Consider the following 15,729-nt stretch of genomic DNA (forward strand, 5'->3'; position numbering starts at 1 on the left):
TAGTCAACATAACTTTCCCCTTCATCTACTTTTACTTTGTAATAGATACTGATCTTAATGGAACTCTCTACTATGCTTCTTACATGTATAGCTCCACCCTGTCTTCGCACATTGTCCAGCCTAAGATACAGGTCGCCACACCAACAGACCCCTCAGTATATCTACTGCTAGCTCAACTTTACTGCATTGAGAACATTTCTTCAGCCATATTTTGTTTTTCCTAACATCTTCTAAAATGAGTAAAAGTAGTTAAATAACAAGAAAGGAAGGAATGCATCTTAACTTTCACTGAGACTAGTAAAGTCTTGATACCAAAGTATGGTTAAAACCATCTCCACAAAAAAAAAAACTACAAACGAAATCATTAATGAATCCAGCGGTAAAAAACTTGAACAGAAATGCAAGCAAATCAGTTTCAACAATATACTGGAAAGATTATATATACCATGTCCAAATGAGATCTATCTCAGAAATAAAGAGGACTCCAAAACACGAAAATCTATCAATACAGTACAACACTGTTAAGGGAAGCAACATACATGGTAATTTAAACATGCATAAAACCTCTTGCTAGGTTCAATACTCTTTAATGACAAAAATAAGTAAATAAGGAAGAGAAGATAAATGAAGAAAAATTAATCTTCTATAGAAAGAGGTCTGGCCTTTGCCCTAAACTACAGGTGATGGCAACACCTGGAATATCTTACTTGGCAGAACTGTCCTCTTAATGTGGAGGTTTTGACCATGATAGCCTAACAACATAATTTATGGTAAGGGCTTTGGCTTGCGACAGTTCCAACCTTTGAAGGACATGGAGATTTAATGTATTAGCATGAACTAGAGAATGATTCCTGTGAGCTGAGGAAGTGGTATGCTATTATGACCAAGTAAAATACCTGGATGAGTCCAGATGAGCTTCCCTTGCTAGTGACACTATACTGTCACACTCGGTAGACAACAAAACAACTAATAACTCTATGTTGCAGCCAGACTTCCCTAAAGCCTTTTTCTTTGGCTAGTTCTGACTCTTACGATTCAGTTAGGAACAGTTCAGGTAGAAACGCCGATTTGTACCCAGACATACATGGTCTAAACTCAGGGTAATTCTGGGGCCCTTGAGCTTGCATTGCCTTTCTTTAGGTATTTGTTACAACAATAGGAAACAGACTAAAACAATGGTGAAAGATGAAAAGCTTTCCCTTATTATGACAAGCAAGCACTACTGTCCTCCAACATTTTACTGTAAGTTCTAGCTAAGGCAGCTGGGGAATGGGGAAAGTGCCCAAACTGAATAGAAGCGAAAGACATGATCTTAACAACAACAAAATCAGTGTTTAATTCCTGCTGTTTCAACTGCCTAACTTACAGTACTACAGACGAACAAATTTAGGAAATGGAAAGATCTTATGCTTACAAAGCCCTCAAGATACACAAGCTACAGTCATGTAGGAAGTGATAAAAACCACCAAGCAATTCATTCTTTAGATTTAATGAAATCATTGTCCAAAGTCCATTGGCTTTTTTTCCCCTGCAGACGTGGAAAAGCTAATCTTCAAATTCCTATTCACTTAAAGCGGTTTAAAAATTACTATGAAAGGACACAGGATTCACAGTATCCCATTTCAAAACAGTACAGAGTTACATGTGTAACTGGAATAGCAGGACAGATGGCTCAGCAGTTAAGTCTTGCAGATGATATGGGTTTGGCCTCTACCATCCAAATGACAGCTCATTAAGTCCTGTAAATCCAGCTCCAGGGGATCCTATCACCGCTGGACTCCATGGGCTCCATACCCACATGCAACACACACACAAACACACACACAATTAAAACTCATAATATTTGTAAAAAATGTTATTCTAATATAGAGACAGACATAAAGTCTATGTATATAGAACTGGTAGTCCAGGAATAAAAGTATTATTTCTGACCAGCTTGATTCTGCAAGGGCAATAATACAATTGTCTGAGAGCTTGGACAACTGGATCTCTAAATATGGGAGAATGAAGATAGGTTTTTGCATTAGACCATATTCAAAACATAAATTCAAAATGGACCAAAAACTTACAAAGAGCAATGTTGAATTTTTATGACCTCAAATTGACAGTAGATTCTTATGCAAGACATAAAACCAAATGAAATAACAAGTATTTGATATTTTATAAAAGTTTTAACCATTTATATATTAAGACATCATTAGCAAAGGGAAAACTATAAATTTATAAATTATGTCTGGTAATGGTTTTATATATATATAGAACTGGAATATATATACAAATCTGTAAATATAACAAAGAGGCAAATAACTGATTTAGAAACAAGAGCTTAAAAATACATGTTTTTCAATAACATAGAAATGACCAACCAACAAATAAAGAGATCCTTGACCACGGTGGCAGCATGAATGAGAACAGCACCCACAGGCTCATATGCTTGAATACTGTGTCCCCAGCTGGTGAAACTGTTTGGGAAGGGTTAGGAGGTGTGTAACTGGAGGTGGGCTTTGAGGTTTCAAAAGCTCACATCATTCAAGTTAGCTTTCTCTGTGTTGCTGCCTGCCTGCCTGTCTATTGCCATGCTCCCTACCATTACAGTCCTGGACTCTTCCTTTGAAACTGTAAGGCCCCAGTAAACCCTCTCTTCTATAAGTTGCCTTGGTCATGGTGTTTTCTCAAGGCAATAGGAAAGTAATTAAGACAACCATTATAAGTCATTAGAAAAATGTTTTTCAAAACCCCAACAAAATGCCACTCCATAGCCACTGAGGTGACTACAATGAAAAGTCAGGTATTAAATACTGGCAATGTTATAGAAAAACTGGACCATTATATATGGACTCTGGGAATATAAAATTTGAAAAACAGTTTGATGGTTCAAAAAGTGAATACCACATGATTCAGCAATCCTACCCAGAAAGACTAAAGAACAAAGACTGAATAAATGTTTCTACATGAATTTTCATAGCAAAACAGTATTTAACTAAAAGGTTATAAAAATTATCTGTAGAATATGACCTATGGAATATTATTCATTCATAAAGGGAAATACTAATATATGATACAGCATAGACACCACAAAAACATTATACTAAGTCAAAGGAGCCTGACACAAAAAGCCATATAGTATATTATTATATTTATATGAGATATCTAGGACAGGTAAATCCATTGTTCTAAATTACCAAGCTCTGAGGAGAGAGACAAAATGAAAAGTGACAACTTGAGGAATGGAACGTAGTTTTCACTAGAGAAAGGGTGTTGTATGTTTTAGAATTTGACAAACATGATTGTACAACACTGTGCACAGACTAAGTGCTACTTAATACTTCAGATCGTAGTTTGTTTTGTGAATGATTCAAACAAACTTCAATGATTGAAAAGAAAGATCATGGTGGGCTGCAGAGATAGCTCAACAGTTTAGAGCACTTGCTGTTCTTACAGAGGAGAAGGTTTGGTTCCCAGTACCCACATGGCAGCTCACAACTGTCTATAGCTCCTGTTTCAGTGGATTTGATGCCCTCTTCTGGCCTCTGCAGGCACTGCATGCATGTTGTGCACTTAAATACATGCAAGCAAAATACACAAAATTAAAAAAAATAATTCTTAGAAAAGAATATGGTGATATTTTTCTACTAACCCGATGAATAATTCCAGCAGAGTGAAGGTGCTTGATTCCACACAGCATTTGATAGAGAAGGTAGGACATTCTTTCATGATCTAACTCCATCTGAATCACTTGGCAAAGATTTGCATCCATGAGCTCCATGACTATGTAACTTCATGGGTAGAAAAAGATGACAGCTAAAGTGTATAGCAACAATCTAGAGATAGGTACTAGCAAAACTTTGTATTAACAGCATTTTAATTACCACACTTACACATCTTGAAATTCTTCTAGGGATTTCTGTGGTGTGAAAACATTCAAAAGGCCAATTATCTGTGGCAAAAGCAAAGAAACAAAAACATTAGAAACTATTTCCTAATACTTCACTTGGGAAATGAAAATACATATGTTACAACAATTCATTATCAGTTTAAAATCATTTCAGTTTTATACCCAAAGCATATGTACACTTATTTATCAAACTTTCATTGCTAGGGAAAACACACACACACAAAAAGATCAGGTCAGAAGATCTTTGGGACAAATAAAAATGAGTAGTATAAAGGTAGAAATACAGAAAACTACTTGACTTGTTTAAGCTCATAGGTTTCCTTGGAGCAAGTGAACCTAAGGACTGAGAGCACACTTGAGTGGTCATGCTTACTAGGCACATGGAGACTCTGGGTACATTTCCTAGCACTGGAAACAAAAAAGAGTAGATTGTATGTAAACATACAGCCCAGGTGGTGGCTACTGATTTTGAGGGTGCTGAGGCAGGGGATGTGTGTAAGCTTCTATCTTTCTCTCAAGTTTGCTATGAAACTGCCCCAAAACTCTTAGAAACCAGTAAGTCAACTGAAGGGCTTCACATAACACTTTCTGTTTATGAATACTCTACCAAGCTCTTACTTTATTATAAATACCTACATAATTTGTCAACAATTGTTAAGTACTTTCTACTAATTTTTTTTAAAAAATTATTTATTATATATATGAGTACACTGTACTGTCTTCAGACACATCAGAAGAGGGCATCAGATTCGATTACAGATAGTTGTGAGCCACCATGTGGTTGCTGGGAACTGAACTCAGGACCTTTGGAAGAACAGTCAAGTGTTCTTACCTGCAGAGCCATCTTTCCAGTCCATTTTCTATTAATTCTTATACAACTTAGTTGTTCTATGGGATCCTAGTCCTTTCCTTCTCTTGGTTTTCATAACACTTTACCATTTTATTTTTTTAAGGTTTGTTTCTATTTTGTATGTATGAGTGATTTGTCTGAATGTATATATGTGCACTGTAGATGTTTGGTGTTGTGGAGATGAGAAATGGGTGCTAGATCACAAAAGACATTTGCAAGCCACTGTGTGGGTATTAGGAATCAATCTCATGACCTCTGTAAGAACAGCAAGTACTCTGAACTGCAGAGCCAGGGCTCCAGCTTCACTTTTGTCATTTTATTTCCAGTCAAATACACTATTCCATCTATGAGAACATCATATGTCTCACTGCTGTCCTTAAGCTTTTTCTTTATGCCTATATTCTTTTTACATATTGTCTTTTTCAAGAATTTATCTGCACATCATTCCCAAATATGCACTAAAATACACACTCAGAGGGTGCTTCTGAGCACCCTCCCTTTTATAATAAAAGGCTCTGTGTGATTTCTGACTCCTTTTCCAGTATAAATACCATAAACTATTTCAAAGAACATTGTTCATTCAATCATCAATCAGTATGTCAATTTTGTTTTCCCATTCCTTCTGTGGACATACAGGCCAAAGATTCTAGAATCACGTCTGGACTGTTATTTAATTACTTTTAATACTAGAGTAGCAGGCTCATCATCTGAATCTGCTCTGCAAATTCATGCTGAAGGCAGACTCGAATGAGACAGCATCTTCAACTGGGGACTTTAGAGTTAATAAGATTATAAGGCCAAGGCCCTCCTAATGGTAAGATTAGTGGTCTTGTAAGAATAACAAAAAGATCTCTTTCTCCATGTCTATGTAGCATGGGAAGACAAAGCAAGAACTGTTTGTTTGCTAGTCAGGAAGAAAATAATCAACAGGAGCCAAATCAGCCAGGACTTTATTCAGGACTTCCTAGCCTCTAGAATTTTAAGTAATAATTCTGTTGTTTTAGTCCACATAGCCTACTGTATTTTGTGGTAGTAGCCTGAACAGACTAGTACAAGCAGAGTACTTGTCTAACAACAGTTTTCAGCAAATTCAGGTACCATTTTACTATCTATGACATGGAAGTATTATATAGTATTATGAAGACAGATGTGATTCTATTACTTATCACCCTCAAAATTTAAAGCCAGCAGTCTACCTGAAGTCCCCCAGAGAACAGCACTAACTCATTCCCCCTTTTGTTAACTATTAAAACTTTTCACTTTGGCCATACTAATTAGTTTATGTTTTCTTCTTCTTTTTTTTTTTTTTTAAAAAAAACAAACTCTTTCAATGTATTATTTCCTATGTTTGTCCTTTATTTACTGAGCTTAATTATCTAAAGATGGACCTCCTTTGTAAAGTCCATCATCCTTGGCCCTCAGTTACTGTTCATGTCATTTCTACATTCTGCACACTGTAACAGAATCTCATTCCCATAACAAGTTTATCTTAGACCACAGACAGTCCTTATTAGAAAGAACTAGCTGATCTGCTTTCTGAGGCCAGTATGCAACAATGCACCTAATGTCCGTCAGGAATTTAGGAAAGGGAGTGTTTCTCTAGACAAGCTCTCCATGAGGATAGAATGAATGCCATTCATGGATGCATTAAGCTCTGTGTAGAGAAGGCATCTGCCAGCACATATTCAGAAAAACATTAAGCCAGAAAGGGTAAAATGAATTATTTAAGTTAGAGGGACTACTGTAAATAAATTTGAATCTCTTAACCAGATAAAGTATATATATGGGGACCTAGACAAGTAATAAAATTATTTTTATTAATATTTGGGAAAACCACAGTACAAAAGAGATATTAAAGGTTAAAGACATATGGAAATAAAACTGGGGTTAATGGATGCTTAGAGCTGTTGGGGGTGGGAAGTAGGAGGACAGCAAAAGGACACAGGGTTTCTTTCTTATATCCAACAATATACTTTTAGTATATGAACTGAATAGTATTTGAACCATATCTTACTGAGCTTTTGTAAGGCAAATGAAAACACAGCTGTCCTATTTTATATTAAAAAAAAAAAAAACAAAACAAGAAATGATCCTAGTCAGAATAGACAGTCAAGCAAAGTCAAGGAATGATCAGTGGTTGGGTTATGACTAGATATTGAAGAACTAATAATTACCACAACCAAGTAAAAACTTATTAAAAATATTATTTTCCTTTAAGGACAAGACAACAAAGAATAATAGCAACAGAGAAATAATCAACAAAGGAATCTGATCACCTAGTCTGGGCCACTTTAGATGGCTAAGCATACATACATGGTTCCCGCATTCTCCATTTAGCAAATGAAAATCTTTGCTGCCACCCAGCGTGGAGAAAGGAGCTTTTGAATTGAACAAAGAAAACCTGAGACAACACTTCCACAGCTCTAAAAACCCCTATGTCCAGAGCAGAAGAGGCATGAGCAGCTCTAGCAGAAGTAGGGAGCACAAGCAGAACTGTGACAAGCACCATGTCTGGTTCCCACCTGCAACAAGAAAGATCACCATTTCTTCCTTGATAATCAACACTCACCCTCTGTCAGACCCCTTTTTCCAAAAAGCTTTGAGCACAACTTTAAGAGTCAATTTCTTCTACTCCTTAGCCCCCATTAAGCCTTCAGTGTGCTGAAGCTCACAACAACCTGCCTCTTGAGTCCTCAGCATTTACTTACTGTATGCCCTCTACCATCCAACAGCTAAATGATTATTGCTTTGTGGTATTTAAATATTCACTACAGCATATTTCACTACCATCAAAACATCATAAACTTCTCAAATAATAAGCCTAATCCTTAACATCTATATATCTCCCAATGGTGATGAATCTATTACTCTAATTCACAAAAGGTTCTAAAGGTTCTAAAGCTATCAAAATGTGATGAGCTGCACCTTCTACACCAGAAGTATGGAACTCATTACATTTTATAAACTCTTTTGGATAATGTCTCTGGCCAGCACTTTCAGTTTAGTGCTTCATATAACTATCCACTATGCAATTCTCTCCGAGTTTATGTCCTCCCACTTTGGAAGAACTATGGCATTAAGATATTACTAAGGGGATGGAGAGATGGCTCAGTGGTTAAGGGCACTGATTGCTCTTCCAGAGACCCTGAGTTCAATTCCCAGCAATGACATGATGGTTCACAACCATCTGTAATGGGATCTGATGCACTCTTCTGGTGTGTCTGAAGGGAGCTACAGTGTACAATGTACTCACGATCAAGTAGGCTTCATCCCAGGGATGCAGGGATGGTTCAATATATGGAAATCCATTAATGTAATCCACTACATAAACAAACTCAAAGAAAAAAAAACCCACATGGTCATTTCATTAGATGCTGAAAAAGCATTTGACAAAATTCAGCATCCTTTCATGCTAAAAGTCTTAGAAAGATCAGGAAGTCAAGGCCCATACCTAAACATAGTAAAAGCAACATATAGCAAACCATACATCAAACTAAATGGAGAGAAACTTGAAGAAATCCCACTAAAATCAGGGACTAGTCAAGGCTGCCCCCTCTCTCCATATCTTTTCAATATAGTTCTTGAAGTCCTAGCTAGAGCAATTAGACAACATAAGGAGGTCAAAGGGATACAAATTGGAAAGGAAGAAGTCAAACTATCACTATTTGCAGATGATATGATAGTACATTTAGGCGACTCAAAAAACTCCACCAGAGCACTCCTACAGCTGATAAAAAACTTCAACGAAGTGGCTGGATATAAAATTAACTCAAATCATTAGCCTTCCTATACTCATAGGATAAAACAGGCTGAGAAAGAAATTAGGGAACTGACACCTTTCACAATAGTCACAAACAATATAAAGTATCTTGGTGTGATAACCAAACACGTGAAAGATCTGTATGACAAGAACTTCAAGTCTCTGAAGAAAGAAATCAGAGAAGACCTCAGAAGATGGAAAGATCTCCCATGCACATGGATTGGCAGGAATAGAGTAAAAATGGCCATCTTGCCAAAAGTTATCTACAGATACAATGCAATTCCCATCAAAATTCCAAATCAATTCTTCATAAAGTTAGAAAGAGCAATTCTCAAATTCATCTGGAATAACAAAAAACCCAGGATAGCTAAAACTATTCTCAACAGTAAAAGAAATCCTGGGGGAATCAGTATCCTGGACCTCATGCAGTACTACAGAGCAATAGTGTGAAAAACTGCATGATATTGGTACAGTGACAGGCAGGTAGATCAATGGAATAGGATTGAAGACCCAGAAATGAACCCACACACCCATGGTCATTTGATCTTTGACAAAGGAACTAAAACTATCCAGTGGAAAAAAGATAGCCTTTTCAAAAAATGGTGCTGGTTCAATTGGATTTCAATTGCAAATTGATCCATTCTTATCTCCTTGTATAAAGCTCAAGTCCAAGTGGATCAAGGACCTCCACATAAAACCAGACACACTGAAAGTAATAGAAAAGAAAATGGGGAAGACACTTGAGGACATGGGCACAGGGGAAAATTTCCTGAACAGAACACCAATAGCTTATGCTCTAAGATCAAGAATTGACAAATGGGACCTCATAAAATTACAAAGTTTCTGTAAGGCAAAGGACACTATCAATAGGACAAAATGGCAACCTTAACAAATTGGGAAAAGATCTTCACCAACCCTACATCTGACAGAGGACTAATATCCAATATATACAAAGAACTCAAGAAGTTAGACTTCAGAGAACCAAATAATCCTATTAAAAAATGGGACACAGAGCTAAACAAGTATCAAATGGCTGAGAAGCACCTAAAGAAATGTTCAACATCCTTAGTCATCAGGGAAATGCAAATGAAAACAACTCTGAAAAAAAAAAAGAAAAAACAAAAACAAATCAACTCTGAGATATCACCTCACACACCAGTCAGAATAGCTAAGATCAAAAACTCAGGAGACAGGAGGTGTTGATAAGGATGTAGAGAAAGAGGAACACTCCTCCACTGCTGGTGGGATTGTAAGCTGGTACAACCACTCTGGAAATCAGTCTGGTGGTTCCTCAGAAAACTGGGCATACCAGATACTACCAGAGGACCCTGTTATACCACTCCAGGGCATATATCCAAAGGATTCTCCAGCATGTAATAAGGACACATTCTCCACTATGTTCATAGCATATTTATAATAGCCAGAAGCTGGAAAGAATCCAGATGTGCCTCAACGGAGAAATGGATACAGAAAATATGGTATATTTATACAATGGACTACTACTCAGCTATTAAAAACAATGAATTCATGAAATTCTTAGGCAAATGGGTGGAACTAGAAAATATCCTGAGTGAGGTAATCCAAATACAAAAAAACACTCATGATATGCACTCACTGATAAGTGGAAATTTAGCCCAGAAGTTTGGAATACCCAGGACACAATTCACAGATCAAATGAAGCTCAAGAAGGAAGAACAAAATATGGATACTCTGGTCCTTCTGAGAAGGGGGGACAAAATACCCACAGGAAGAGCTACATAAACAAAGTGTGTAGCAAAGACTGAGGGAAAGACACCCAGAGCTGCCCCTCCTAGCGATCCATCCCATATACAGTTAGAACACCTAGACACTATTGTGGATGCCCACAAGTGCTTGCTGACTGGAGCCAAATATAGCTGTCACCTGGGAGGCTCTGCTAGTACATGACAAATAGAGAGGGGGGACACTCTCAGCCAGCCATTGAACTGAGCACAGGGCCCCAATGGAGGAAACAGAGAAAGGACCCAAAGAGCTGAAGGGGTTTATAGCGCCATAGGAGGAACAACAATATGAACCACCCAGTACCCCCAGAGCTCCCAGGGACAAAACCATCAACCAAAGAATACACATGAGTTCCCATGGCTCCATGAGTTACACATAGGCAGCAGAGGATGGCCTTGCTGGACATCAAAGGGAGGAAAGGCCCTTGGTCCTAGAAAAGCCTGATGCAGCAGTGCCAGGACGGGGAAGCCGGAGAGGGTTGATTGGGGAAAAGGGGGAGGGGAGATGGCTTATGGAATTTTCAGGGGGGGACCAGGAAAGGGGACAACATTTGAAATGTAAATAAATATCTAATAAAAAATAAAAAAAAATAAAAATAATTCTAAACATATCAGTATATTTAATGCAAACTGACAACATTAGCTGTTTATTTTCAAAATGAATGAAAGTTTTATCTTCAAATTAGAAATGTTTTCCAAGTCCTCTGTAAATATTCCAAAGTTTTTCTTCAACTATTATTATCAGTGGTTATTTGAGTAAAATTAAGTACTGATACCACTTAACAGAAGTCAGAATAAGGTGCAGAGAGATAGCTAGAATTTTGTGCCCCATTAAATCCTGATATCCAAATAAAATGGGCAGGATTTCATCTCTATGTAGCTTTTTGAAATGTCACCTTTATGTCTTACAAAAAGACATAAGATGAGCTCAATTCTGAATAAAATATTTTTCAAACACTATCTCCTTAAGATTTCTTCTACAAATTAAATGCTAGGAAATTATCCAATCTAAATTTCAAAGGGCATTTTTTTTCTTTCTTTCTTTTTTTTTGCTACTACTTAATAATGGGGAATGTGGAGGGTGTTTCATTCTAGAGAAGAAATTTAAAACCCCTAATATTTTTTAAAAAGCCTTTGACAGGCATGTATTCATGAATAAATCTTGATTTCATTTATACCCCAGAAACGTGAATATCCACTTACATTTTTGTGATTAACACACTTCATAAGAACTAGTTCTCGGTAGGCTCGCTTAGCATGGGTCTGATTTTGAAATGGCCGGCTGAGTTTCTTGATCGCAACATTTCTTTCAAGAATAGCATCATAAGCAGCACTGTAATAGGAAATAAAAAATAGTAATAATAAACATTAAACACAAATCTCTAAACCCAAATTTACAAACCAATCAAGTAGACTCCTTACTTTTTCCAACTAGATTGTCACCTAAGAGCCACTAAGCATATGTGGGCACTAGGTCACAAGTTCTTTTTGTCTTTTATTTTTAAAAGATTACATTTAAAAAATGTATCCATTTTGTATGTGCATATATGTGTGTGTATGGAAGGGTGTCATGTGGAAGACAGAACGTAACTTTCGTGAACTCGTTCTCTCCTTCCACGAGATGGACCCTGGGGAGTGACCTCAGGTAGTGAAGCTTAAGGACAGGTGCCTTGCTTTACCTCTTGACCCTTGCTGCACAAATTATTAGTGTTAGTCTAAGGTCTAAATGACTCCTTCACCTTGCACATCTATCATGAAAGACAGGCTATGTAATCATGAGTTCTACTTAAAATATTTACTGAAGAATTCTGGGGCTGAAGAGATGGCTAAGAACACTAGCTGCTCTCTCAGTTTTAATTCCCAGCATCCACATGGCAGTTCACAACCATCTATAACTCCAGTTTCAGGGGATCCAGTGCCCTCTTCTGGCCTCCACAAGCACAAGGCACACACACAGGACACAGACATCATGTAGGCAAAACACACACACGCGCATGCACACACGTGCACACACACACACACACACACACAGAGAGAGAGAGAGAGAGAGAGAGAGAGAGAGAGAATAAATTATTATCTAATTACTGAAGGATATTACATGGTTTCTAGATAGTACACAAAACAATGAGTACAGAAAGGAAACTACACTGATAATATGTATATAAAAGTCTAAAAAACACAAATCCTTTAACATTTTGTTTTGGAAAAAGAACTAAAAACTCAAGGTATTTAATAAATTATGAATACTAGATGTGAGGACATTAGAAAAGAATAAAAGTCAGTGTTTCCATTATACAATTGTATTATTAAATTCTAATAATTTAGTATTTTACCACAATTGTTCTGATATCTAAAAAAGAGACATATTACAGGTAGATTTTCTTTCTCTTGTATTCTCAGAGGTAACCATTTCTCCTTTCTATATATAGTCATTTCAAAGTATAAAGGAATAGTACAACAAGGTGCATTATTTTGTAGGTTGTATGAATACTCAGTGCTTCTAATACTTCCTGACTGACATTATACAGCTCTAGTTCATTTTAAATGTTGTACAGTATTTTGCTGTTTGACTATATCATAATTTTTTACTTTCTGCTGCGTCGCGATGGTATTTCAACTTTTGCTATTAGAAATAATTTTTCAAATAATAGCTCAGTGTACATATGCAAGAGCTTTTCTAGAACCTTATAGACATAATGAATCATAAGCACTCCTGATTTTTAATTTTTTTAAAATTTTCTATATTCTTTGTATACATTCCAAATGCTTTCTCCTTTCCCGGTTCCCCCTTCCTCATATGTCCCATAAGCCCTCTTCTCTCCACCCATTCCCCAATCAACCCCCTCCCATTTCTCTGTCCTGGTACTCCCCTACAATGCTGGATCAAGCCTTTCCAGTACCAGGGCCCTCTCCTTCCTTCTTCATGGGAATTATTTGATGTGTTAATTGTGTCTTGAGTATTCAGAGCTTCTGGACTAATTAATATCCACTTATCAGTGATTGCATTCCATGTGTATTCTTTTGTGATTGGGTTACCTCAATTAGAATGATATTTTCCAGTTGCAAACATTTGCCTAAAAATTTCATGAATTCATTGCATTTAATTGCTGAGTAGTATTCCATTGTGTAAATATACCACATTTTCTGTATCCATTCCTCCATGAGAGACATCTGGGTTCTTTCCAGCTTCTGGCTATTATAAATAAGGCTGCTATGAACATAGTGGAGTATGTGTCCTTATTGTATGCCGGGGAATCCTCTGGGTATATGCCCAGGAGTGGTATAGCAGGATCCTCCGGAAGTGTCATGCCCAGTTTTCTGAGGAATTGCCAGACTGATTTGCAGAGTGGCTGTACCATCTTACAACCCCACCAACAGTGTAGGAGTGTTCTTATTTCTCCAGATCCTTACCAATACCTGCTGTGTCCTGAGTTTTTGATCTTAGCCAGTCTGGCTAATGTGAGGTGAAATCTCAGGGTTGTTTTGATTTGCATTTCCCTAATGACTAATGATGTTCAACATTTCTTAAGGTGCTTCTCAGCCATCTGAATTTCTTCAGGTAAAAATTCTTTGTTTAGCTTAGTACCCCATTTTTTAATAGGGTTATTTGGTTCTCTAGGGTTTAACTCCTTGAGTTCTTTGTATATATTGGATAATAGCGCTCTGTTGGATGTAGGGTTGGTGAAGATCTTTTCCCAATTTGTTGGTTGCCGTTTTGTCCTACTGACAGTGTCCTTTGCCTTACAGAAACTTTGTAATTTTATGAGGTCCCATTTGTCAGTTCTTGATCTTAAAGCATAAGCAATTGGTGTTCTGTTCAGGAAATTTTCCCCTGTGCCCATGTCCTCAAGGGTCTTCCCCAGTTTCTTTTCTATTACCAGTGTGTCTGGTTTTATGTGGCGGTCCTTGATCCACTTGGACTTGAGCTTTATACAGGAGATAAGAATGGATCAATTTGCAATTGAAATCCAACTGAACCAGCACCATTTGTTGAAAAGGCTATCTTTTTTCCACTGGATGGTTTCAGCTTCTTTGTGGAAGATCAAGTGACCATAGGTATGTAGGTTCATTTCTGGGTCTTCAATCCTATTCCATTGATCTACTTGCCTGTCACTGTACCAATACCATGCAGGTGTTTTTTTTTTTTTTTACACTATTGCTCTGTAGTATTGCTTGAGGTCTGGGTTACTGATTTCCCCAGAATTTCTTTTACTGTTGAGAATAGTTTTAGCTATCCTGGGTTTTTTGTTATTCCAGATGAATTTGAAAATTGCTCTTTCTAACTTTATGAAGAACTGAGTTGGGATTTTGATGGGGATTGCATTGAATCTGTAGACTGCTTTTGGCAAGATGGCCATTTAAACTATATTAATCCTGCCAATCCATGAGCATGGAAGATTTTTGATTTTCTGAGGTCTTCTTCGATTTCCTTCTTCAGAGACTAAGTTCTTGTCATACAAATCTTTTATTTGTTTGGTTAGAGTCACACGAAGATACTTTATATTGTTTGTGGCTATTGTGAAGGGTGTCATTTCCCTAACTTCTTTCTCAGCCTGCTTATCCTTTGAGTATAGGAAGGCTACTGATTTACTTGAGTTGATTTTATAACCGGCCACTTTGCTGAAGTTGTTTATCAGTTGTAGGAGTTCTCTAGTGGAATTTTTTGGGTCACTTAAGTATACTATCATATCATCTGCAAATAGTAATAGTTTGACTTCTTCCTTTCCAATTTGTATTCCTTTGACCTCCTTATGTTGTCTAATTGAACTAGCTAGAACTTCAAGTACTATATTGAAAAGATATGGAGAGAGAGGGCATCTTTCTCTAGTCCCTGATTTTAGTGGGATTGCTTTAAGTTTCTCTCCATTTAGTTTAATGTTGGCTACTGGTTTGCAGCATATTGCTTTAATTATGCTTAGGTATGGGCCTTGAATTCCTGTTCTTTCCAAGACTTTTAGCATGAAAGGATACTGAATTCTGTCAACTGCTTTTCAACATCTAATGAAAAGATCATGTGGGTTTTTGAGTTTAGGTAGTGGATTGCATTGATAGATTTCCGTATATTGAACCATCCTTGTATCCCTGGAATGAAGCCTACTTGATCATGGTAGATGATCGTTTTGATGTGTTCTTGGATTTGGTTGGCAAGAATTTTATTTAGTATTTTTGCATCAATATTCCTAAAGGAAATTGGCCTGAAGTTCTCTTTCTTTGTTGGATCTTTGTGTGGTTTTGGTATCAGCATAATTGTGGCTTCGTAAAACGAGTTGGATAGTGTTCCTTCTGTTTCTATTTTGTGGAATAGTTTGAAGAGTATTCGTGTTAGGTCTTCTTTGAAGGTCTGATAGAATTCTACACTAAAACCATCTGGTCTCATGCTTTTTTTTGGTTGGAAGACTTTCTATGACCGCTTTTATTTCTTTAGGGGTTATGGGGCTGTTTAAATGATCTATTTGATTCTGAT

At 37.0% G+C, this 15,729-nt stretch overlaps 1 protein-coding gene across 3 annotated transcripts in view; it reads right to left on the bottom strand.

The window, feature by feature from the left end:
- The window catches only part of Mapk8 (mitogen-activated protein kinase 8), an 80,146-nt gene that overhangs the window by 17,929 nt on the left and 46,488 nt on the right, over positions 1-15,729 (bottom strand). For all 3 annotated transcript variants that reach the window (XM_052190156.1, XM_052190157.1, XM_052190158.1), the window contains 3 exons: positions 11,469-11,598; positions 3,879-3,937; positions 3,638-3,776 (listed from right to left, as the gene is read on the bottom strand). In XM_052190156.1, the coding sequence (XP_052046116.1) occupies positions 3,638-3,776; positions 3,879-3,937; positions 11,469-11,598 (328 nt within the window). The remainder of the gene's footprint in view (positions 1-3,637; positions 3,777-3,878; positions 3,938-11,468; positions 11,599-15,729) is intronic.

This window comes from Apodemus sylvaticus, chromosome 8 (genome assembly GCF_947179515.1).
Source record: "Apodemus sylvaticus chromosome 8, mApoSyl1.1, whole genome shotgun sequence".
NCBI classification, from domain to species: domain Eukaryota; kingdom Metazoa; phylum Chordata; class Mammalia; order Rodentia; family Muridae; genus Apodemus; species Apodemus sylvaticus.